This window comes from Centruroides vittatus, unplaced genomic scaffold (genome assembly GCF_030686945.1).
Source record: "Centruroides vittatus isolate TY-2023 unplaced genomic scaffold, ASM3068694v2 contig_359, whole genome shotgun sequence".
NCBI classification, from domain to species: domain Eukaryota; kingdom Metazoa; phylum Arthropoda; class Arachnida; order Scorpiones; family Buthidae; genus Centruroides; species Centruroides vittatus.
In genome coordinates this window covers 2100264-2127689 of record NW_027122182.1, presented here as the reverse complement: position 1 = coordinate 2127689, position 27426 = coordinate 2100264, and the positions used below count along the sequence as shown (strand labels likewise).

The 27426-nt window shown below is 33.2% G+C and overlaps 1 protein-coding gene across 1 annotated transcript; it reads right to left on the bottom strand.

The window, feature by feature from the left end:
* Positions 1 to 8406: 8406 nt before the first annotated feature.
* On the bottom strand, positions 8407 to 23683 carry LOC136974959 (putative helicase mov-10-B.1). Its single transcript, XM_067269956.1, has 15 exons — positions 23623 to 23683; positions 22781 to 22921; positions 21497 to 21656; positions 18844 to 18995; positions 18593 to 18772; positions 18373 to 18520; positions 18132 to 18293; positions 17947 to 18050; positions 10224 to 10435; positions 9950 to 10111; positions 9171 to 9412; positions 8909 to 9088; positions 8740 to 8828; positions 8548 to 8660; positions 8407 to 8462 (listed from the first exon to the last, which is right to left on the bottom strand). The coding sequence occupies exons 1-15, from the start codon at positions 23664 to 23666 to the stop codon at positions 8407 to 8409; spliced, it is 2145 nt and encodes a 714-aa protein (XP_067126057.1). The 5' UTR covers positions 23667 to 23683.
* Positions 23684 to 27426: the final 3743 nt, after the last annotated feature.

Genomic DNA, 27426 nt, shown 5'->3' with positions numbered 1-27426 from the left:
TCGCGTGTGATCGCGTGATCGCTCGGGACACTGCGCGCTGGCGCGAGGCGCCAAATGAAAAGCGGCGGCCGAAGCCGAACGGAGATAAAAAGACAAAACGATTACAAACATGATAGAACGCGGAGTGATCTAATCCGACACACAACACATGTTTGTGTGGCCGTCAGCCATACTGATATTTGTATATTTGTACATATTTTATTATATTATGTTAGGCTTAGGAATCTTTCTTTGTTCTTTTTTCTAACTGTTCTAGAAATTGTTGATAAAAACTTACAAATGGAATTACATAAAATCCAATGCGATAATTTGCTGAAGCAAAAACGTATGGAAGTTGAAATTCCAGATTTTAATAGGCTTACACATTTGTCTGTAGATCGGTTTCCTAAAATGTTATCGTTTGTTACGTGTATACTAGCTATGTTCGGAAGCACTTATTTATGCGAGCAACTATTTTCTTTAATGAAAAATAACGAAAATTCATAAAGGTCAAGATTAATCATCAACATGACGGCCGGATGGCCGAGCGTTAAAGGTGGCAGCCTACCGCTCTGGGGGACCCGGGATCGAATCCGAACGGGTCGAATAATCCCCAGGAATTTTTCGGATGGGTGGTCCGTTCGGATATGTCGGGCCCCGTCCCTCACCACCCGGTTGCCCCATTGTGGGCCTGGCCGAACCCATAATGGGCTTACTAAAAGAGGCCCTCTTAGTGCCCACAGGGCGGAAAGAGTTAAAAAAAAAAAAAAAAAAAAAAACCATCAACATTTATCATCAATTTTAAAAATTTCATCAGCTGAATATGTTCAACCAAATTTTGATGACTTGCCTTGTGAAAAACGTTGTCAAATATCTTCTATAAAGTGATACTAAACTGTGATTTTGTTTATTTCTTATTATAACTTTTATTTTTGTTTTTATAAAAAAAATATAAAATATTTATAGTTTAAGTTTAAAAAATAACATGAAATATAAAATGTCTATGTATGTATAAAATACAATACATTGAGTCTAATAAATACATAATACATAATATAATCATTCTAAAAGTCGTATTTTATTAATTTTTTGAACATTGAAAACATGTGGCCCCGACTTAATACAAGATAGACCATGTGGCCCGTAATATCATATGAGTTTGACATGCCTGTGTTAAACATAGGACCACGCCATATTGAAACAGAAATCCTACTTAAATACAGCAGTAGGAGCTCGTAATCATCTTGGAAATTACTAAGCAAATTTTAAATGCTTTTTACTCTATTACCTTGTATTTTGTTTAAAATAAAAACTAATATTTTAAACTTCGTTAATAACCTCTAAATTTCATCTAAATTTAGCCAAACTTTGAAAATATAGTAGACTCCCCTATAACACGGGTTCATATAACACGAAACGTATCTACCTGTTATAGGGGGTCTACTGTATTATTATTATTTTAATATTGAAACAAGTTCGAACAATATATTTGGATAAGGGCACGCCCTTTGTAAGCTTGGCCGAACCTACGATGTTTCTTATAAAAACCCCCTTTTTCATTCTTTCCTTCCTGTGGGGGCCATAGCAAAGAAAGTTTGTTTATTTATTAAGTTATGGCAACGTAACACTTGGGCGGATGCCTTCCGGGAGGTCTTTTGAGGATAACTGGCTCCTATTCAGGCGTTACAGACGTGGAGAAACCCGAAAACTCCACGTGGCCAGCTCGCGCGAACCCAAGACCGAACTCCAGTGTTCAGGGAACAGAACCGCTCGGCCACTGTGGGCCCGGGAAAGAAAGAATAAAAAATAAAAAAACTTTTCGAAAGGTGAAAGTAATTAAAACTCCTTTAATTACATAAAATGCTTCTAAAGCTTTATTATTTTATATACTTTATAAGTTAATAAAAAAAAAATAACAATCGTAAAAATGAATATAAAAGGATATAAGTCATTACACAATACAACTATGTAGTTGTAAGATAACATCCGAAGGAAGTATTTATATAAACCACACGCTTTTAATCGTCGTTTACATCTTTTTACATCTTGTTGAGTTAAATAAAGTTAAAAATATGAATATTAAATTGGCCAGCACAATAATTTTAATTCTCTGCATCTGTTCAGATGCTAAAGGTAAGTAATTTTTTATTGTAGTTTTAATGCCTTGTATCACACCAATGTTATTTACTATTTTAGAGGTAGACTGTAATCTATATGTATTTGCTGGACCATGTAAAGCACGCCTTTTTCGATATTATTATAATAACGAAACTGGAAACTGCGAAAAATTCATGTATAGTGGATGCCTTGGAAACAGCAACAATTTTAAAACTTTAAAAATGTGTTGCCGCCATTGTCCTGCAAGTAAGAATGAATAATTATAATGCTTTATATTAAAAAACATTAAATTTTTAATAAATTTCATTTATTTCTTTCCAGAAAACTGCTAGTTTATGTGAATGAAATTTGTCATGATTAATGTTATATTATGTAGCCTATAAACAAATAAATACACGTATTTTATAAAATTCAAAATTTCTTTTATATATAAAACATGTATTTAAAAAAATTTGGTTAATGTTACCTATGGTTCCAAGATGGCGGCTCGTCTCTGATTCCAGCAAATAGAAGAAGGGAAACAGTGGGGACGCACGTTCTAACCTAACCTAACCTATTCTAATAAATTACCATAATTATTACCAACAAAATTATTAGAATAGATTAGGTTAGGTTAGAACGTGCGTCCCCACTGTTTCCTTGCTGGAATCAGACGAGCCGCCATCTTGGAACCATAGGTAACATTAACCAAATTTTTTTCTATATTTTTATTCGTGCAGGAGGATAATTATCAGTTTTTATCCGTCTATAAATCACGCCAAGAGAACGTTCTTAGCGAAACAATATAAAACGGAAATGACGACGTATATTTTATAACAAAACAATCGTCGTTCGTTTAGCTACACGAAAACATGCCCGTAGACCTCGTAGATAAATCTAAACTTATTTAAAAAGAAAACTATTTTAGATAAGTTTAAAATATTTAACTCAAATTCTGCGAGCCAAACAGTGGGCGAGTGGATAAAACCGCTGAACACTGGTCGTGGGTTCGTACCCTCCCAACGAACTTGCTATGTGAAGTTTTCTGTATTTTCTTTTTAATAAATAAATAAATAAATATCTGAATTTTCCCTAAAGATATTAATGAAAACAATTGAAATAAAAGATATATTACATCGTAGGACATTGTAAAATAATTTGTTTACTAGGTAAAGCGGGACAATGATATCAAAAGCTGGAAGTGTCACGTATCTTTCCAGCCGAAGTACTGTACGTTGTTCAGTAGGTCGTTTCAGATTTCACGGACGTTCAGGCTAATTATACACCGTGTTTTAAGAAATAAACAATTTTCCATGAAAATAGAGGGATATTGGCTCTTATTCAGGTGTTACTAACGTAAAGAAAATCCTTCACGACCGACTTCAGTGGTTTTATCCATTCGGCCACTGGTGGACCTTCCAAAATCGTACTTGGCAGATTTGAAATGGCGTAAAGCGAAATCGGCAAATTCAATTCCCTCCAAATTTTAATCTTAATATTTTGTAAGCACACATCTCCAGAAAGTCCATGCTGACGAATGAGGAAATAAAACAAGCTTTTGTGGTGACAGTTACTCATCTTGTGTGCATTGAAGTGGTCCACAATACAGTAATTAAGCAGTGAAGCGAAATACATACCAATGTTCAGTTAATGTAAGTGTTGGACTTGCAAATTGTTTTCCCAATTTGTTGTAACGGTCGGGTGTAACTTGATCTGAGTGTCAGGTCAGGGGTGAAAATTCCTACATACTTTCGTGGTCGGGGAGCTGTGTTCTTGTGCAGTCGTCATCCCAGTCAGTTGTATCCGAGAGTGAATAAAGTTAATTGTTAATTAACTATGTGTTTTATGTGAAACAGTGTCGAAAACAAACTCGATATAAAATTGGCGACGAGGAATAATTTACAGACTTGCCAGCAGAAATTACAATTCGATATAAAAAGCCAGAAATGTCGTTCCCAGGAACATCAACCAGTGGAGTTCGTTTCGAACCATTCAAGATGGACAGCCAGTGGAAAACTTACAAGGACCGCTTTAATTTTTGCTTGAAGGCAAACCAGATTGAAAATGACCAAGATAAGTGTGCTTTATTTTTTACTGTATGCGGTGAAACTTTATATGAACTTGTAGTCACACTCATAGCGCCGAAAGAAACGACACAAGTTAACTTCAATGAAGTAATTACTGCTCTTGATAGCCATTTTAACCCGAAACCTAGTGAAATTGTCGAATCGTTCAAATTTAACCAGAGGTCGCAAAAACCGGGAGAGAGTATCAACGACTATGTCGCGGAACTACGGAAAATTGCAATGAATTGCAACTTCGGCGCCTCACTAGAGCGTATGTTAAGAGATAGGCTAGTGGCAGGTTTAAGGGATAAAGGAATACAACACGTGTTATTGGCGAAAACGGACACTACTTATAAGGCCATTTTGGATGCAGCATTGGCAGCAGAGGCAGCGTCTAACGATGTTAGCCAGCTTGGGTCAGACGGAAACAACACCCAAGTGTATAACTTAAAGGCGGACTACAAGAGAAAGAATCAGCCGGCCATATTACGCTGTTTTCGATGCACCGGAAGTCATAACCCGAATAATTGCCGATTTGCTCAGGTAATCTGTAACTTCTGCAGAAACAAGGGACACATAGAAAAGGCGTGTATCACGAAACAAAAGAGTGGACAAAGAAAATTTGCAAACCAGGGAAGAAACCAAATTGGGGCACCACGGAAAGAGATATCCAGCCAGAGAGCCAAAGTACACCGAATTGAGGAACATAAAAATTTGATGTCTAACCAGGTCGAGGAATATACATCTCTATTCAAAATACAGGGAAGTAAGATACCACCCTTAAAAATCTTACTCAAGATTGAAAATATACCAATCCTGATGGAAATTGATTCAGGGGCTGGGTACACTGTAGTGAGCGAACAGACCTTAAAAGAAATCAAAATCCAGCGAGACAAGTTAGAGCCGGAAGAAGTCAAATTACAGACATGGACTGATCAGAATCTGGAGGTAGTGGGTACTACAATGGTGAGGGTACAATTTAAAGGAAAAATTAGGAATCTGCCATTGTTAGTAATTAAAGGAAATGGACCAGGACTTATTGGAAGAAATTGGTTTGAACCATTAGGAATCAGAATAGAGGGACTTTATCACCAACATGATGCAGACGATCTGATACAAGAATTCCAGCATTTATTCAATAATTCAGAAATGGGTCTATTTAGAGGCGAGGCAGTCAGTTTAGCGATAAATAAAGAAGCTAAGCCTATTTTTATGCGGGCAAGACAGGTTCCTTTTGCATTGAGAACAAAGGTAGAACAAGAGTTGAATCGACTTCATCAGTTAGGAGTTATAGAACCAGTTAGAACTTCTAAGTGGGCCACTCCTGTGGTACCCGTTGCAAAACCAGATGGAAGTGTACGTTTATGTGGAGATTACCGCTGCACTGTAAACAGAGAGGCAATAAAAGTAGATGTATACCCATTGCCGGCCATTAACGATATACTTGCTTCACTATCTGGTGGAAAGGTATTTGCCAAGCTTGATTTCAAGGAAGCGTACTTCCAATTTCCTGTGGACCAGGAGTCGTCTGAAATTCTGACTATCAACACATGCAAGGGGTTATACAGAATGAAAAGGTTACCATTTGGAGTGAGTAGTTGTCCAGCTATTTGCCAGAGAGAGATGGAAAAGATCGTAGGAGGTATTCCAGGGACAATTGTGATGATAGATGATATACTTGTCATGGGACTCAATGAAGAAGACCTACATCAAAAGTTGAGGAAAATTCTTAACCGGATTTCAGAAGCTGGACTAAAACTAAACGAAAACAAATGCCTATTCAAGACTAACCAACTTAAATTTTTAGGATATTTGATAGATGCTCAGGGCGTTCGGCCCACACCGGAGAAAATTGCGGCGATCCAACAGGTTCCGGAACCGAAAAACAAACAAGAATTACAAGCATTTTTGGGATTTGTAAACTTCTATGATAGATTTTTGAAAGATAAAGCAACCGAAGCTGAACCCTTATATAGACTCCTTGATAAAAACAAACAATGGATCTGGAAAAAAAACAAACAATGGATCTGGAAAAAAGAACACAGCAAAGCATTCGTGAAAATAAAAAAGATGTTAACACCAAAAGCATTATTAATCCATTATAATTTAAATAAACCAGTAGTGTTATCCTGTGATGCTTCACCATATGGAGTGGGAGCAGTCCTTTCAAACATATTACCAGATGGATCCGAAGCCCCTATATACTTTGCATCGAAGACACTCCACCCAGCAGAAAGAAATTATTCACAATTCGAGAGAGAAGTATTAGCTATAATCTTTGGCATTACAAAATTTCATAATTACCTAGCTGCCCGAAATTTTACTATATATACAGATTGTAAGCCAGTTGTGGGCCTTCTGAACCCTGCTAAACCAATTCCTGATTTAATCTCACCCAGAATGATTCGTTGGTGTTTAAGATTAGCAGCATACTCATATAAGATTGAACATCGTCGGTCAGCAGAGATGACTAATGTCGATGCATTATCTCGTATACCAACTACTGTGGAAGACAAGACTATCCCTGAACCAGGAGAGATATTCCTTATATTTGAACAGCCAGAATTGCCCATCACATCTCAGGAAGTAAGCAGAGAAACAAACAAAGACTCAGTGTTAAAAAGAGTTGAACATGCAATCTTACACGGATGGCCACTGAGTAGTCCAGAAGAACTTATGCCTTTTTCTAGGCGAAAACTAGAACTTTCAATTCACCACGGTTGCATTTTATGGGGACAAAGAGTAGTTATCCCTAGAACCTTGCAACCACAGCTATTACACCTGTTACACTCCACACATGAGGGTATGTCTAGAATGAAAAGAACAGCCAGAAGCTATTTTTGGTGGCCTGAAATGGACTCCCAAATTGAAGAGACTGTATCGATGTGTAGAAAATGCCAAGAACAGAGGTCAAACCCAACCCCAGTTAAGAATACTCATTGGCCATCACCCTCGGGACCCTGGAACCGAGTACACATTGATCATGCAGGACCACACTATGGACATACATATTTTATTCTAGTGGATGCTTATTCGAAGTGGGTGGAGATAGAAGAAGTACAAACGCAGTCAACCCAGGAAACCGTGAAATTATTGAGGAGAATATTTAGTACACATGGACTACCAAATACAATTGTATCAGACAATCACCAAAGCTTTAAATCCCATGAAATGGAAGAATTTATACGTAAAAATGGGATACAGCACATATTTACCCCTCCATATCATCCCTCTTCCAACGGACAAGTAGAGAGACAAGTGCAAACTATAAAGAGGAGAATTGAAAAATTACATCACAACCAAGAAAAAACTGAAGTGTTGCTCCCCAGACTTTTGTTTAGCTTACGCACAACACCTAGTAGTACTACAGGTAAAACGGCAGCAGAACTGTTGATGGGAAGAAGACTGCGTACCATCTATGATCGACTAAATCCACACCTATATAAGGATAGAATAGAGGAAACAAGAATACGAGAATTCCAGATAGGAGACAACATCAACTACAGATGCTATAGAGACGCAAAGAAGTGGAAACCAGGTAAGGTGACAAAGAAGACCGGACCATATACATACATGATAGCTTCACCAGAAGGAACTATAGAAAGGAGACATATTGATCAACTGATAGCTCGAAGAGAACAACCATTCCAGAACAGGCAACATCCAGTTTCTCAGAATAACCAACATCCAACTCCCCAGAATGACCAACATCAAGACAAAGGACCACCTGTTAGAAAGAGCTCTAGAACACGGACACTACCTGCACATCTCCGAGACTTCGTTTTAGAGGGGGAAGATCTGTTGTAACGGTCGGGTGTAACTTGATCTGAGTGTCAGGTCAGGGGTGAAAATTCCTACATACTTTCGTGGTCGGGGAGCTGTGTTCTTGTGCAGTCGTCATCCCAGTCAGTTGTATCCGAGAGTGAATAAAGTTAATTGTTAATTAACTATGTGTTTTATGTGAAACAGTGTCGAAAACAAACTCGATATAAAACAATTCTTGAATAAGACATTGCAAAAGTTTAATTAATAAAGTTTATTTTTTTTAATATATTTGTATAAAAACAAGTATATAAATAAACTGCGTAATAAATTGGCTTCAATAAAAACTAAAAAAGATCAATATATTCCAGCAGTGTACATACACTACCAGACAGTGGAGTAAACAAACAATATACACAAAATATGTGAATAATTTAACAAATCTGTGCATATTTTACAAAAATATTATGCATCTTTTCTATATTTTGCATCTTCTAAACATTCATTCTTCCTCTTGTTCCTCATTAACTTCTTTCTCTTTGCTTTTCTTCCCATCATCTGGAAAATGGTAACAATGTTATATTTTTAAACTTGCAAGAAATAGAGCATTTGTATCTTTGAATGCAGAATGAAATTTATATACCAATTCTAAGATTTGACATCTTTCTTATAATATCATCAATTTCGTCGTTGTTGTTGTTGTTGACATAAGGAGCACCACAATAGCTTTTGTTGTCACAACAATATTCCAATACCCTATGTAAAAAAAACAATTATTATTAATGACCTACTTTATACATATTTAGCAAACATTATTTAAAAAATAATTATTAACCTGTTCCAATTTTTATCCTTTGATAAGTTGAAAGGGTTTCCGATGATTATTAATAGTGCTTTTGCTCTTGTTACTGCTACATTGAATCTCTGAAATATACAAAAGAAATTTATATTTTTTAATCCAATCCTTAAATTTAATTAATTGAAAATTAATTAATTAAATTTACTTTAGGTTCTTTCAGAAATCCAAGTTTAAGTTTATGATCTTTGGCAAGAGGATTGGGATTGCTGCGGACAGTGGAAATGATGATTGCTTTCCTTTCTTGCCCTTGAAATTCTTCCACGGATCCGACAGAAATATCATCACAGCTTGCATTTAATTTCAATTTGTTTGTGATATTATCAACCTAAATTTATTAAGTAATTATGCTAATTTTATTATATTCATTCCAACTGTATAAATATGAGTAAACTAATTATAATTTTCACCTGTTTCCTATAAGGGGATATAATTCCTATATCTTTTGGAGACAAATTGAGATCTCCTGTAGATTCGAGTAATTTTTCAACATAATTCACGACAACTGAAATTTCCTTGGGATTAAAATATGACGAATCATTTGGCTCTCTCTCATCATGACCGATTACACCGTGAAATATAATTGGAAAACATTTTGATGGTAAATATGTCCAATTGCAGAATAAATCACACACACAGTTTTGTCTGCACATGGCTAGAAAAGAAACAAATTCATATCTTTAAATTCTTTGTGACACTCATTAATTATTATTCTCTACTTAAATTATTTCTGGAAGATTAGTGATAATTAATTAGTAGGTGAGAAAGCTGAGTTGGTTAAAGCATGTGATTGAATCCAGGCCATCAACTCACTCCGGGAATTTTTCATATGCAGTCTGTTCATATGTTGGGAGCCCACAATAATAGAATGGATAAAACCACTGAACACACTGTTGGTCGTGGGTTTGCATCTCGTGAGCTGGCCACATGGAGTTTTCTAGGTTTTCTTCAAGTCAGTAATGTCTAAATAGGGGCCAGTTTCCTATAAAAGACCTCTTGGGAGGCATTTCCCTTCAGATTGCCCACGTGTTGCATTGCCTTAATGGAATAAAACTAAACATACATTAGGCATCTGGTTGTCTTCATTGTGGGCCATCCGAATCCACAATAGGCATTAAAAAAAAAGATCTTCTTAGTGCCCGCAGGACAAAGCTTTAAAAAAATGCTAAGTAATTTGTTAAATCTCTCACCTCTAATTCATTGTCATAAAACAACTCATTTGGAAGTTTCAATATAGATGGATGACTTCGATAATTTTTTAATAATTTTGTAAGTACTTCTTTGTTGTATACATTTTCTTTACGTCCATAAACTTGCTCTATATTCATCAAGCGTTCCAAAAGTGACATACCTATTTAAATATATATATATATAATATATATATATATATATATATATATATATATATATATATATTAATTAACAAAATAATAGTTTAAAACCAAAAATTTAAAAATAATTACCCAAACCATATTTAGTGGCTAATTTTGATGCCACAACAGGTCCTAACTGTTTTGGATCTCCTGCAAGAATCAGGTGACCACCTTTAGGATTATCAATTGAACTCTTTATTAAGCCAGATATTGAAATAATTGTTTCTGGTTCAGAAGAATTTCCAGCTTCGTCAATAAATATATGAGTGAAATGATTGCAGGGAAGAGCAGCAGATACTAATCTGAAAATAAGATAATGAAATATTTAAAACCTTCGAATCCAAATTTGATTTCGTATCAAATTATAAATTGGTTAAGTAAAAATTAATGATATAGTACAAATATACTTTTTATATGCATAATTGAAATAAAATTAGATTTAAACTAAAATATATAATTAATAAGTGAACATGCTGTACTAAGGCTACAAATGAGGCAAAATGCCATAAGATCATATTAACAGTGACTCATTTAGAAGAAATAATTAAGGCTCATCCATGTACGAGAAGAAATAAATAACAACATAAGACTATATCACAGCAATCTTAATGAAACAAAATGTGTTTTGGATAATCTGCTGTATTGTATAGTATATTAAGAGAATGTTGTAATTGTAAAGCTGTCCACAGCTAAAAATTTTACTTGTTATTAATTATTATATACTTGAATAAATGCTCAGAGTTTTAAAATTTTACTACTCAGACACCTTATATCTCTGAGAAATTATTAATTTAATATTGCAAACGTTTTCCACCTGTTTCACAGGTCATCTTCAAGCAAATTTTACTTTTGGAATGTTATCTCGTGCAGGTTCGAATGTATATGCGTAAGATATTTCAAATTTTAATAACTTCAAATTTTATGATTGTGAAAGGTATATTTGTACTATATATATTATAAAAAGAGATTAGAAACTAATTGATACAAAAATTAATAAATGTCAATATTTTTAATTATTTCAAATTAAATCAATAATCCAATAAGTAATTAAATAAGTGTTTTTGTGTAACTGGCCTAATACTGGCTGTTTAACAATATTTTACGTTATCACTTCCAGTTTGTTTTTCAAAAAAATTGTTGTTTCTAAGTTAAAAAATGGCATTATTGCCAACTATTAATTTCTTTGATTAACACTAAACAACTTGATGAATTTATTTCTATTAAAAAATAATAAAACTGGAAGATGAAGATACAAAAATGCTGTAACAGAAGTCATGTTGACACACAATTATTCTTTACTTAGGATATGTTTTTTTTAATTAAATTTTTATCTTGCATTGTAATGAAAAATACTAATTCACGGGTGGTTACCCATGAATTTCTCAGTAAAAATTTTAGGAAAGTTTGAACTGAATGACCAAGCAAAGCATATAAATATATTTTAATAGATTTACTGTTTGTTATCAATACATTTAAAAAGGAATAAGTTTAAATTTTCTTCTGTAATAATACACTGAACAAGTTTGAGACCACTTCGAAAAACATTTTTTTAATATGAAACATACAGAGTTTATTTAAGCTAACTAATTTAAATTTCCTTCTTTGTTTATTTCAAAATAGATGCTGGTAAATCATTAACTAATTATAAACAAATAAAATTAGAAAACATCTGAATTTTCAGAAAAATATTATGAGCGGTGTGCCATCATTGGAAGGGATGGAAGTGCTGCTTCCACCTTCCAATGACCTTCCCTTGTATTTTATAAAATATAAATTTTCATGTTTTAACATACTTTGAATTAATTAAAATTAATATTTTATTATAACTGCATTATGTATCTTTTACAAATTTCTATACTACATGTGAAAAAAAACAATAAGATTGCTATTGTATATTCGAATAATTCAGTGGCAGAAGGAATGTCGAAACCGGGTCAGTTTCCAATCAGCCAGATTATATAGGCATTGGCACATGCAGTTTACAGAGCACCAATCTCACCCAGTTTAGCTGGTAGAAGCAACACACACGCATAAAGCATCCAACTTTATATCCCGGACTGGTTGTGGGCTGTTAGCTGCCTGCCTGCTAGATATTCAGCCACCCTCGCCCGATTATGTGAATCACGAGTAGACTAGATCAATGGCGGGCAACCCCCGGCCCGTGGGCCAGATACGGCTTGCGAAAAGTTTCTATCCGGCCCATGAGATCTTTAATAGATTATTAAATTGGAAAAATAACTATTAGTTATTTTTCCAATTTAATACCTAATTTTCCACCCTAGACTAGATTTATAACTTAACCCAACCGATAGGAGTTTACTGGCATGTTTTTATGATAGTTTTGTACAGTTGGCAGGAAATAAAAAAAAAAACTCCATTAAAATATTTGATATATTTATTCTGCATTTATTCTGCTCTCCCATCTTATATTACTTACGGATTTCAATGTTAATGATATTACAATTATAGTATATCCCATCTGTAAGGGAATGCAGAAAAAACGTGTACAACTCTTGTATGATGTTAAAAAATTAACTGTTACTTTAGCAGCATAATTTACAACCAAAATTAAATAATGAAACATACAAGGTACAAAAAAAGTTCTAGAAATTACAGTCAAACTTGTTTTTATGCGGGGGATAGGGACCGCATTAAAAAAAAACGCATTAAAAAAAATCTCACGAAACTTCACGAATGGCTGTAAATAATAGTTTTCGCAACACAATTAAAAAAATAATTTTTTTATGCGGTCAACAGGGACCGCATAAAAAAAGTCTCACATAGAAAATAACTCAAAACCATACGAACTAGAATTTATTGACAACAGATGTCAGCACTTGACTGCATCGTCTGGTCTATCGTCTGTTTTACATATTTTTGTCCAGGTGGTGTTTTGTTGACTTAAAAAGTAAATTATTTCATTTTTCGCATATTCATGCAATAATATTACTATAATAAGTGCATTTATGCTATAATAAGTTTATTTAGCTATAATAAGTCAACGTGAGGCATGACAAATCACACGAGACTAGTCGCCAACTATACCGTACAAATAAAAAATCGCACAAAAAAACCGCACAAATTAAAAATTCGCATAAAAAAAATCGCACATAAAAAGAGCGCATAAAAACAGGTTTGACTGTATTTTCCTTAAATTTACGATTTATATATCCGTTGTCATAAAAATTTTTTTTTTCAATGTTTTCCTAAGACTGCAGATATTCAAGTACAAAGTAACTGGTTTCGACTTATTTCTACTAAGAAGTAGTTAAATAATTAAGAAATTAGGGAATGGGGACATAAATAAAACCCTGCTGAAAGAGCCAGAATTTTACTTAAACAAAAGCTTAACCAAACCAATCACTCGCTCAGTACAGTGGGGAACTGATTTCCGTGTACACCTGGTATTAAAATGAATTAGTTAGAAAACAAATGACTATTAAGCTTAACTTAGTTAGATTTTTGCAGCTATGGTGAGAAATGTTTAAAATTTACAACAGCCCTGTGGCGTCCTTTGAGATATACTAGTGATGCAACAAAAGAGGCATTTGACATTGACCGATATCAGTACCTTCGGGATTTGGCACGCACACACTACACACCTACCTGGACTGTCTCTGATTCCATCCATTAGCCACTCGTATCGAAGCTATTTGACTAAGTGGATTGTTTTAAAATTTAAAAAGTAAAGAATATTTTATGTTATTTTTATGTACGTTTCTTTACAAAGCTATATTTTAATTATAATTTTATTTAAAAGTATATTAATACAATCGAACAATACATTGTACCAGGTATGTATATCCACCGCACATTTTATTTCACCGAGTAAGTTTTTATAACTTATTTTTAATTTTAGCCCTTATATCGTGGTTAGCGATTCAGAATGTAATTGTGATATTAAAAATACATTTAGAGAAGTCTACAAACTTTTCGAACAAATGAATACGAATGGACCCTAGACCAGTGATTCCTAACAGGGGGGCCACGGCCCCCTGGGGGTCCATAAGAAGTTTGCTGGGGGCCGCCAAATTATGCAAAATTTCCTTCAGAATATAATAAAATTGATGTATAACCAAATATCGTATTGAAAAGTGAAATAAGAAAGATAAAGTTTTCCTATTTAGTTTTTTTTATTTATTTTTTATTTCTTCCTACATACAACTTTGTTAGTACAGAAGAAATAAATGCAAATATGCTACTTACACCGCAGTATTTACTTCTTTTATTCCAAAGCAATTCTAAGAAACTATTAATGCTTGGAATTTTAAAAATAATTAGGAAAAATAGTAGGCTTTGAAAATTTAAATATTTTTGCAAAAAATATGCAAAATTCTTACGACAAGTAGGCGTTTTAGTTTTAGTTTAGTTTTAGCATCGACAATGGATCGATTTATCGACATGTTTCTTATTTTATTTTCTGTTAAATATTAATGAGATTTCATGTTTAATTGTGAAGTTTGAATGTTATTTAAATAGATAATGAAATAATAAAGTTATGATTTACATTTATTATATAAAAAATAAAGCAATAATAAAAAAATCAATTTATTATAGATAAATTATCAAATATAAATTATTATTTAAAAAATGGGGTTCACAAAAAAATTACGAAATATTTGGTGGGCCGCGAGTATATAAAGGATAAGAACCACTGCCCTAGACCATCACTGATGCGCAATTAACTGATTGCCACTGGAAGTCGGCTTCTTACAGAAACACAGCTTCCCTGTCATGAAATGTCACGGCATGCCACTGATGAGCAGTAATTATTTCATGTTGTTTTGACATTCCTGATGGTACTACATCATAATCAGTTGACTGAATTGGATATCAACAAATACTCTTCAGGAATATTATCACCATTATAAGCACATTACTAATTTACATCAGCCTGCAGAAAAATATTAAATACATCTTCCATATCAAGCTTCTTCGTGATCACATTTTTTATTCCATTACTTTGTCTTCAGTATTATCAATATGTAGCCACACATTCCTAGGACTCTTCTCAATTTGACCTAAGACATCATTGTGTAAGTAAGAACTCCTAGCGAGAGAGTATTGACCTTAAAATTTCAGAAGTTTAGGATACAATACTCTCTCATTAGGAGTTCTTACTTAACATCCCTCTTTTATTTTTATACTCACATCCCCATACTATCTTTCACATAGTCTGTGTGAAGTGTGTTGAACAAACATCTTACAAAGTAATTTCTCTCTTTTCTTTTTATCTTTATAATTCTGTTTATGTACCCATTTAGTACATTTAATATTTTTTCCTCACTTTTAGTTTCCCATTTCCATTATTTCACTCATCAAACCCAATGATTATATATTTGCTTATATTTTTAAAGTTATTTTAATTCCTTTTTTTGTATTTTACTGTTTAACTTTTCCTTACTTATATATTACCTTTGTTTTTTAGATTTTACTACTCATGTCTTTTTGAATGTCATCCAATCACACTGTATTATCACTAGCTAATTACTCTAGTTGTCTATAATCACTATGTATATTTTAATTTTTTATAAATTATCTTAATCTTAATATTTATTAATTCTGATGTATGTATTCTGTTATCAAATCAGGTCAAACTGATGAGAGGCTTGAGCCTAAAATGAATATTTGACTAAACCACAAGGCAATAAAGAAACTTCTTAAACAGTGAGTGGCTCCTTGTATGATTAGATATGATAAGTATGTCATAATATTTGTGTATACAGTCACTTTATACGTGGTACGATCCAAAAGTTTGGGGAATGCAGTAATCTACGACAACAAAAGCATGTATTTGAAGTTACAGTGTATGAAATGGATTCTACCAAACCACCTCTACGTGTTCAGGTTAATTTCACCCATGTCATGTGATTAAACCGCGAGCGCTGCTGTTTTTTTCCGGAGATAGTTACCTTTGTCCTGCGACGTAATCAAAGTGGAGTTTCAAGAACAACCTCCAACATTAAATTTTGTCAGCGTTTAGGTAAAACACCTACGGAGATTTTAAAATTGCTAAGAAAGGTGTACGGTGATTCTACGGTGAAAGGTCACAGTGAAGTCAAAATGTTGGAGGTTGTTCTTGAAACTCCACTTTGATTACGTCGCAGGACAAAGGTAACTATCTCCGGAAAAAAACAGCAGCGCTCGTGGTTTAATCACATGACATGGGTGAAATTAACCTGAACACGTAGAGGGGGTTTGGTAGAATCCATTTCATACACTGTAACTTCAAATACATGCTTTTGTTGTCGTAGATTACTGCATTCCCCAAACTTTTGGATCGTACCACGTATATATAAGGCATATGATAATCTTTATAAACTTTATAAAGTTATCTGCCTTCTACTGTTACTCAAGTCCACTGTGAAAGGACATTTTCAAAGCTAAAGATCATAATGACAAAGCTAAGAAATCCATGTATGAAAAGAATTTAGAAATATGTATGTTGTTAGCCATTGAAAAGAATTTGTTAGATAAATTGAATGCAGAAGCAGTTATTGACAGATTCTCACAATCACCTAGTGAATTCAAACAATTGTTCTTAATAGTATATACTGCATGAAATATGCTATTGAACTACCTGTTAATGTGTAAAATGTTCAGTATAAGCAAACATTTTCAAAATATCCACCATTTATATAAAATAAAAAAATTTAAAATCCAATTATAATAATCTGTATTTACATTTACTATCTACTGTATATTCCTAGTAACATGAATTGTACAATATATGTACAATATAATTACTAAAAAATATAAGTTTATTTAGAAAAAATTTTAATTGGACCTTTCTTTCATTTATGTATTAATCAAAAATTTTATTTATTTCTTATAAAAATTAAATAATAGCCTTATAGTTGTGGGTGGGCCTGTTTTGTCTCCTGGCAACCAATATTTTTTGGTCCAGTCTGCCACTCGATAGAACAGACCAGAAAGTTCTAACAAGGAAATGTAAATTCTAAATCCTTACTTCAAAAAAAAAAGAAAAAACAAATAAAGAAATACACATGTGCTCTTGTATTCCTGTTGTAAGGTGTGTGTAACAACAAAGCATGCTCAACATGTAGTGTTGCCACTTTACAAAAATCACTGACCCAGACTGCAGGTCAGGTTTGTTCGAACAGAAGTTCCTGACACATGCGCAATGTCATTTTACAATGCAAAGAATAACGTGCATGCTGCTCTAAATCAGTTACAGTTCAGTAGGGACTTGTGTAGGACTCACTACAAGCAAAAATACAAGCAAAAATAAGGTTGAGAGGCAGATTGCGCATCAGACATCAGCATAAACAGAGTAACATGGCAGAATGGCAGATGAGTTTCAGTGAGTGTGAGGTCTTTCATTGTTCAAATAGTGTAAATTTATAACAATATTTGCAAAAACTTTGTTTCATTGTAATTTCACAATTTCTACAAAATTCCCGGACAAAATTAATAGTTCACCCAGACAGTCAAGGAATTGACTCACTGTCCGGATGAAAACCAGACAGGTGGTAACACTATCAACATGACTATTGGAAATAATTCATTGGTTGAAAATAGTAGCTTTTTACTAGATGCTACAAGTGTCCTCAATCATTCTTGACATCACTTGGTTTGAACTATGTTGAAAATCAGGAAATTTTACTAGGAGATTTGAAAATTTGTTACATATTCAATATATCTATGAATATAAATTTATATTGTATTACAGGAATTCTCTCTCTGTATTGAACAAAGGAGAAGTTTATGAAGTTTACTATTTTATAGAAAATTCAAAATTGGAGAATTTCCTGTATATATGTGAATATAATAACTTAAAAATAAGCCTTACCTTCCTGCTGTGACAAGTGTTGTCACTATAATTCGATACTGCATTAGAGATTTACAGGAAGGGTAAAATATCTTTCCAAATATAGAGTCAATGTTACTACATTCCTAAAAATGATTTAAATAGTATTAAATCTCAAAATCGAATAATAAGTTTTAAATTTTAAAAACTTCAGCACAAGCACTCACTTTAAGCTTTTCAGGAATTAGATTCAAAGACCTAGAAGATGCATACATGCGAAAAACTTGGCACAGTGGAACATGTTTTATTATCCTTTCTGTAATCAGATCAGCTGCACTATTTGCAGGTGCACAGACTAGAATCTTTGTATTGTCATCTAGTTTCCATAACTGATTTAAATTTAAAATGAACATCTTAAATAAATCAAAAAAATTAACAAACCATTTAAAAACATGTATTTAAGCAAACCTGTTTAATGGCTTCTACAAGTGTAACTGTTTTTCCGGTTCCAGGAGGGCCAAAGAGTAAATATGGAGCAGGATATGAACTGCCAAGAACAATCTGTTCCACTGCAGTTGCTTGTTCAGGATTACTTTCTATGTTCTTATTAAAAAACCTAAAAAAAATAATTTCAACTTATAATAAAACAAAAAATACAATTAGTCCATTAAATTGTTTAAATACATACACAAATTCTCTCACAGATCGCAACTGATACTTTGCAGCAGTTTCTGCAGTTGGAAATAATAAAGGAGAAATATCAACTTGATTATAGATTTTCAATGCACGATGCATTAATTGCAAATTATATTTATTATATGAAAATCTGATATCAAATCTCATTCCATCAATAAATGTTTCAAGAAACCTGCAAGTATATTTAATATCAAAGTTACATCAGTCATATTTACAGGTACGCTAATTTTTAAAAACTCTTACTTCTTTGAAAATCTTAGTACCACTGTATTCTTATTTATTTTATGAACACGTCCTTCATACTCGGTACTTAAGTTCTGGGTATTATTACTTGATCGTACATATATAGAATTACCTTTAACAATAGGTGGTTTATTTTCCATTAAACCAGGCACCTGAAATAACATTTAAATAAAATTGTTTTGAATTCATTTCATTTTGTTAACAATAATTTCAATTATCGACAAATGCATTCATGTCTCAAAACATAAGCATAACCATTAATTTGAACTATATCTCAGGAGTAACACTTAACATACAAAGCAGAATATTGTATTCTTTATGCAACAAAACATTAACAATATAGCCCTATGTGTATGGGTGTTATCATCCATAAAAATAAATTCATAGCACCTTAGAAAAGGCTTGCATGGGGATTCAATAACTTCATTTCTGTGCCATCTTCCAGAAATGACATGCTTAGCAAAATCTTGGAGCTTAATGTGGACATTAAACATAATGCCACTCTGACCATGACTTTCTCTCCTCAATATGGTTCTTGTCCATGGTGAGGGGCCCACCCACAGATAGATTAGAATTTCTTCTTTACCAACTATGGGATCTGAATGCCTATCTATGTGTTTGCAGTGCATAGAGGCCCATACAATGGAAAGAGGAATATCCTGATAGTTGAGGGATAACATACTGTCCTCAATACAGTGTTTGGGGCTTTGCTTCCTATAACAAGAGGCTCAGTTCAAGCAATCAGCTGTTTGTTGGGTCACTTTTGACCTTAGTTTTGAGTCAACAGATTGGTGTAGACCATGTTTTCTTGACCCTGCTTGACAACATTATCATGTCAGCATTTTAGTCATTTGCAAGTATCTTGCTAAAGTACAGCCATGGAGCGGTTGTCTTGTTGAAAAAAATTGTTCTAGAGCAACCAAATTTTATTATCAAAGAACACAAAAATTGTATTGTATTATATATTTTTTAAAATTTCAACATATGTAAAATTTACAAATATAATAAATATATATACTATTATAAATCTTTAAAATTGTCATAAAGTACAGTACCTATAACAAACTATATTTTAACAATTATTTTAATCCTTCTGTATTTCTTTCTAAATAATAATAATACTAACTTCTATTACTTTTCCTCTGAATTTGCCTTGAATGCCACTTTATTATTGTAATTTTTTTATTATATAATATTGTCATAACTAAAATGAACCCCAGCCCCACCTCTAGCAATAGAATGATGCAAACCATGTGTTTACTCTCACTTTCTAAAGTGGTGACAGATGAGAGCTCTAAGCCATGTAACATGCAATGAACAAAATGTTTGCTCGTTTGGACAGCCTGTGAACACATGCTTCTCTGTTCGTGCAGCTGCACGCCCCAAACAATTTTCTGTTGATCTTTGCCACAAACATGAAAGGTTTGTCAGCACAGCATTCTTTATTTCCAATACTCATGCACGCCTTGGTACTGATACATGTGATACAAAATGATCTTTACAAATTTTATAAGTTTATGACACATAATTGACAAAAACTTAATCTTTCCAAAACTTGGGATTTCTTTAAAACGCTGTGGGAGGTAGGACAAATTGTTAAAAATCAGGACTGTCCCGACTGTCACCTTACTTTAGAAGGAACTCTATAGTTGATTTGCTCAGTTGCATCTATTACCTTTAATTCAAAATATTTTCTACTAAACAAACTGTTTTTTCTATCTTTGTGTTGTATGTTTGAGATTTTAATTGGACTGAAGAAGTGAAGGACATTCAGATGAAGGCTTCATTAAGCAACTTTATATGTCTTAAAAGTTCCTTTGTATACACTGCACCTAGAATTTCAAAGACTTCCTTTACTTAATTAGGCCTATTTATTTCTCTAGAAATAGTAATAACAACAACATAAAAATTTGGAGATCCTACTTAATTGACTAAATGGTCATCAGCTAAGTTCTTTATTTGAAAAATTTGGTTTTCAAAATAATTCAATGTCTTTAAACAATATAAATAATTCAGAAATCCTCTTATCAATGGGTAAAAATTATCTTCCAGATTTTAAAAGGTATGGCAAAATTCATTATTGATTTACAAAGATCTTAAATAATTGGGGCTCATTTCAATTATTCGACTTTCAAAAGACAATGTAATTTAAGTTTGCTTGTATTACATGTTTGATTAAATTCAATTTGACAGATGGCCTCTGATATTGAAATTTTCTGACTTTTGTAAGCAAGAAGTTAAGTTTGATGTATTTCACTTGCTTGCCCTATGTTAATCCTTACTCTCAAGAGTTAATAAAAATGTTTTTCCCAGAATGTGTTAATTTATACTATGCACAATAGGACAAAATTCATGTCTTTATATTTATTTTTCTTTGTTACTCACAAGATGGTATAAGGCATTGTTCCATTTGTCATCAGCAGGAAATCCTACAACACTTTAGAAATAATTTCATAACTTAAAACTCAATTACTTTTATATTACAGCTTTCTATAATTTAATATCTCTTTGCTATCCATTGCTATTTATGATGATGTTATTTTAGATTAATAATAATAATGTTGAAACTCTATAATTAAAATAAAATAGCCAAATATCACAAATAATATGTTACTCTGTACTAATAAATAAATAAAAATAAAAAGCTATTTACCTCAAGTAAAAATACTTTATCTTCACGAATGTATGTCATTGTCGAGTTGGTCATGCTGTACTTTTTAATATCCTCTTCCAATTGAATTTCTTCACAGTATAATAAAAAACTAAAGTATGCACTATATGAATTAGAATTGATGCCATGTTTCATGCGTTTCCTGTTTACACAAGATTAGTCTTAAAATAATTTGGTAATGTTCATAAAATTATTTTTAACAAATTTATTAATATAATTGTTGATTACAAAAAATTATTTTGATCTTTATAAATTATTCATTGTAGATTAATACATACCCACCATATCAATTAACCCTCAAAAATAAAACATTATCAAGTTATGTAAGTTAGATCTGAAGTGTGATTACAAGATATGGTATCCTATGACAAAAGTACATAGTGTCATTAACAATAACAACTTTTTTTGTGTAAACTATCATTTATTGAGATATGGGCTCTACATAAAACACTAAGCAAGTACTAAGAAATCTGTTTACCAGTACATCTGGTATAATAGCCATTCCAAATTCAACAACACTTCCAATAAAATTTAAGTATACCAGTATCTATATACGAACCATTGTTTGGATTCTTACAGTTGCTTGGCCCAGTATGGCCCAACAGTTCTTGACCCAATAAACAAACAATCCAATCCAATAAAAAATTTACACAGCTTTGTACTATAACAATAATATAATATATGCGACAGTAGAACACCAAAGTATGTCTTTACGTATGCTCTGTCATTTGTATCAGTAATGTACGGTTGGCTTATCAGCTATGGGGAAACAGCAAGGCATACTGTTCATTCATACTAAAATTTTTATTATAATTTTCTCAGGCTTAAAAAGTCTACTATATATGCCAGCATAAACAGTAGGAATGTACAAATTTATTCGAAACATTTATACCTTGGTTTTTCAGTAAAGTACATTACTTGCAAAGAATTGATACATAAAATATTGTTGCATTGATATATTTATGTTTACACTTAAACTTAACTTTCAAATGTAAATGATAAATCTTTTTCTATATGCTATCACCAGTGTAATAGAAATATATTTTGAAAAACAATGGTTTTTCATATTAAATAAAACCAGATAAAAATTACATTATTATAAATAAAAACAAATCAATGCTATGTTTGCGGATAAAATGTTAAGATAGGAAACATGGATATTATTTATGTTATGAAAATTAATTTATTTATGCAAGGTAAAGTAGTTAAATGGAAACTATTGAATTTAATATGTATAAAAAGCAGATTAAGTAAAAATAATGTTACCTAATAGAATCTAGCAAAACTGCCTCTTCTTCAGTAATTGACTCCCACTTCTTTATATTATTGAAAACAATCTTTCTTAATTTGTTAGGTATGGAATATTTTTCTAACGCTACACTCTTTTCTAAACAATTAAACACATCTCTGAAAATAAAATAAATTTTAAAATGTAATTCATTTATATATTCTTTTATAATTAGTTTATACTGTATATAATGTATTAAATCATAAGTCTACAGTCTTAAATTATTAGAAAGGTCTGGCCACTTAGTTATGATTTACAATAGATTACAAAAGATCTGAGTTTATCAACTGATAATAGGAGAAAAAAGAAAGGAACCATCTCAGAGGAAAAATGTAAAATTTTAGACATTTCTGTTCTGTCCATATTGTATTGATAGTACTTATTTATACAGGCAACAGGATCTACATAGGACACTAAGCAACTAGTATAATATCTTGCTACGAACCTTACTACATGCAGAACCACAGAAATCTGAATTACTACCTTTCCTTTTTATTTTCAAGATTAATAGTGCAGTTTAGCCCAAAATATTTTTGTTTTATTAAACAATACAACTTGATATTCTGTAATGGCTTTTTCCTAAACAATGTTAACATCTGTTATAATGTAGAAAATACTACAAAACTCAAAACTGTCTTGCAAAAAATCCCAAGGATGAAGCCCACTAAATGAAGGCAGGAAAACAGAATTTGTTGCACATGTGAATATATTTCTACTATAGTTGCCTTAACTTATTCATGTTATATTCATGCCTATACATTTAAAAAATATCTTTAATAAAGTTGTTAATTTGATCAAATTTATATAAACTTATTCTCACGTTTTTGGAGGAACTCCTTTAATTAAGTGTGTGGAAGGCAGCATTACTGCTCCTCAAGGTGTAAGGAACGTGAAGAAGCCCAGAATATTTACATAAACCCACAAAATATAAAATAACAACTGAAACGTTATAATACAAACTGAAATTTTAGAAGTTATATAATAGTGTTAATTAATTTTAAAAAATAGAAATATCTCTTAATCATTTAAATATTAATTATACAAAAACTTTAGCTTCTATTTTTGGCAAACGGAAAAGATACGGGTTGCCACGGACATGTTTATTAATTAACAATGGCTTAAGTGTTTTTAGCCTTGCAAACGTCACAATAAGAATAATTACGTATTTGATGGATCGATTTCGACGCAAGTTTCGTGAGCCTTTATATTTAAATTAAGGCAATATATTCAGTCATCTTCGAAACTTCCCCCGCAAACGATGCATTCTGTTTCTTGATCACAATTGTAGCATTACACCATTGTATATAATTAATTTAATCATAGTTTTAGAATATTTCCCTTTGTTCTTTGTTCCTTCTCGTATGTAGAACTTTCTTATCTAACTCTTTTCTCTTGGGTGGGAGAACTGATTCGTGGAACTACAGAAAACAAAGAGAGAAAGAGGGCCTCAGGGCACGAGTGTGACCTTTTTCGAATGGACCTCAGGGTGGACGGACATAGAGGAACAGTGCTATTCTGATAATCGACTTGGTATAAAGGATGATCAAAGGAAGATGACAGTCCGAGCGAGTTCCACATGGCCTCCCACCGAAATTGTGCGAAGTTCCGTACATCCCGGGTATTTCATTCTTTCCTACAATCTATTTCGGCTAATTGACATTATTTTCTGTTGAGTTGGTATTTTGGGAGCTGTCCATAAATGGCGTCCACACTGGAAGAAGGGTTGCGAGAAGTCCGACAAGTTTTTTTTTTTTTTTTTTTTTTTAGGGATACTTGAACAAACTGAGACAATGGGGGAGGAGTGAAAATTTCAAGAAAAATGCGGACATAGTTTATGGACATCCCCTAGCTTGAAAGTTTTTCAAGAACAGACGCGTGAAAATTAACGGACAAAATAGCTTTAATACCATTATACAGATTTAAAGAATAAGACATTTTTCTTATTTTATTTTATAAAGAAGGTATATTTAATAGACATTTGGAAAACGCATAACGTTTTTCCGAGAGACCCGCATATAAAGTGCTATAAACAAAAAATTGTAGGACTACTTACCGTTTGTGCCGCGTTCGAAACGCCATTGCTTAAGCTTATCTTCGTCGTGGAGATGCACGTTAGACTGCGGATGCACACAGATTGTATCACGTAACCCGATTCGACGTCACTCGGTCATGTGACTACACCTCATGCATTTCCGGTCCTAGGTCAGCTTTTCTCCCGGAAGAATCTATTCTTTTTGCACTATGCAGGAGGCATCACGTGATAGAGCAACGTCGTCTTATTATTAACACGTGATTACCTCTTTTGTGACTTCGAACAGCCAGCGGACCATGAAATAATGGTACAAATATAATAATTATCGTACAGACGGCAACATGACCGTACAACATGTTCAAATCTTTCTGTTGTGGCAGTATATTATCTTTCTGTTGTGCCATTTCGTATATATTAATTTAACTATAGTTTTTGTCCTACCCTTTGTTCTTTGTTTCTTCTTGCTTCCATAACTTTCCTTTCTAACTTGGGTGGTGATGACCGATTCTTGGAAACCACAATGAAAGAAAAGAGGCCCTGAGGGCCGGTGAGAAAAAGGAAGAACATTCTTTGGCTCAAACCACAAGGTGGACAGACGTCGAATGTAGTGGCACCAGGTCGCGAATGGCAACGACTGGAGAATTCGTCCAGGTCCCCTAATTCAAATTTGCTCAAGCCCCATGAAGCAATAACGCGCCACTATGAAGGTAGCATGAATGGAGGAATAGTTGTAGAGATAAATAAAGATAGTTATGGATGCGGTCCTATTCAACTGAGTGAGGTTAGGAATGCGAAATGGCAAATCTGATCTGCATGCGTAACTGCGTAAATGTTAACATATAGAGAGAAAATGTGGAAGAATGGGTGCTTCGAATTTGCAACTTATTTTGGGATAAGGGCAAGATGCCTTGTGATCGGAAAAATGCTGTTATTGTTCTAATATACAAGGAAAAGGGTGAAAGGATAGACTGCAAGAACTTTCGTGACATAGGCTTGCTGAGCGTAACTGGAGAAATGTTTGCACGAATGTTGGCTGACGAAGTTTAGAAGCTGACTGCAAAACAAATATGGAAAGTACAATGTGGATTTATGAAAGGGAAGGGGTTTATGACCAGACTTTCACGTTGCAAATGATTATAGAGAAATGTTTGAATGTGGGTAAAAAGTGTTTGTTACTCTTTAGCAACGTTTCTCAAACTTTTTGCTCATGCCACCCAATTAGGGAATTTGATCCCGGGATCTCGACCACTTTTTAGTCCCGAAATTTTCGGGATTGACATCATTTAAAAAATTTGCAAAATAGACTGCACGAAGCGGAACGTTCAGTGCCAGTGCTCTTAACAGAATTGCTTGCCTATCATTTTAATATAAAACTTCCTGTATTTTGAACTAAAATGATAGGCAAGCAGTTCTCACTGGGTTACTTGGTAATATACTTCATTTTTGAATTTTCGCGAGCGTCGATTTTCTGGCGCAGTCGAGAACACTTTTGGTTGACTTGTTTTAATTCTATAAATTAAGTAAATTTTATGAGAAATTTTTTTGATTTATCTAAATCACGTAGCGAATCGCAATATTTATATTTGTGTCTGGACTATAGGCCTATTGACAAGTAACTCTTAGACATAAAACATATTGTTACGAGCTGTGGGGCTCGGGATATAAATCGACAGCACAGTTTACTGAAACTTACACTTTTTAGATACACTAACAACAAATTAACTTTAAGTATCTCGTTAAAACAGCGTTTCTCAAAGTGGGCGATAACGCCCCCTTGTGGGCGTTGAGTAAATTTAGAGGGGCGCTGGAGGCAGGGTACTGAACGGTGATCAAGGGTAAAGTTCCCTTTCCTCTGTCAAACGGATAAGAGGAAACATTGCATTTAATGGTTTCCAGATGTCGAGAAAAATGTACGGTAAGGGCACAAAGTGTGAGATTCATAGAAAAGTTTTCCTAAGAATATTTTCAATCCTTTCTCACACGGGGGGCGTTGGGTATAACTTTATGGAACAAAGGGGGCGGTGGATCGAAAAAGTTTGAGAATCACTGCGTTAAAAGAACAAAAACAGAATTTTTCACCGTTCTTTTTTGTCCCCCGAATCGTTCTTCTTCATTCCAAAAACGTTTTCTTTTTTTTTAAATCGTTCTTTTTCGTTTTGCAAGTCTCCACACCATGGCGCTCGTCTTTTTTTGGAGCCGGCGCGACAATATTATAATTAATGTCGATCCGAACAAAGACGTACTAAAAGAATTATATGATTTAATATCGTTAATTTTTATGGTACCATCTACCAGTGGGTCTGTAGAGCGCAGTTTTTCGACCACGAAGCAAATTCATACATTGACCAGGAACGCCCAGTCGGTCGCTAGCGTTGCTTTCGATAGAAAAAGAGCTTTCAAATACGTTGATGGAGTCGACGACCAGCGACTTTTAAGATAAAGTAATTAACGACTTTGCCGAAAAAATCGCCGAATAGAGTTAATTTATAAAAATTAAAAAAACAAGTTTTTCTATCATTGTTTGTATCATATCAATTTGTATTATGTATGTATTATTTGTATTAATATTTAAGAACTAAAATACATAAATTG

Coding starts and splice junctions, on each gene's coding strand:
- LOC136974959 (XM_067269956.1), bottom strand. CDS start 23,666: ATGCTGCCTTCCACACACTTAATTAAAGGAGTTCCTCCAAAAAC. Junction 9,413..9,949: donor TTATGACAATGAATTAGAGG/TGAGAGATTTAA, acceptor CTTTTCTAGCCA/TGTGCAGACAAAACTGTGTG. Junction 8,463..8,547: donor GATGTCAAATCTTAGAATTG/GTATATAAATTT, acceptor ACCATTTTCCAG/ATGATGGGAAGAAAAGCAAA.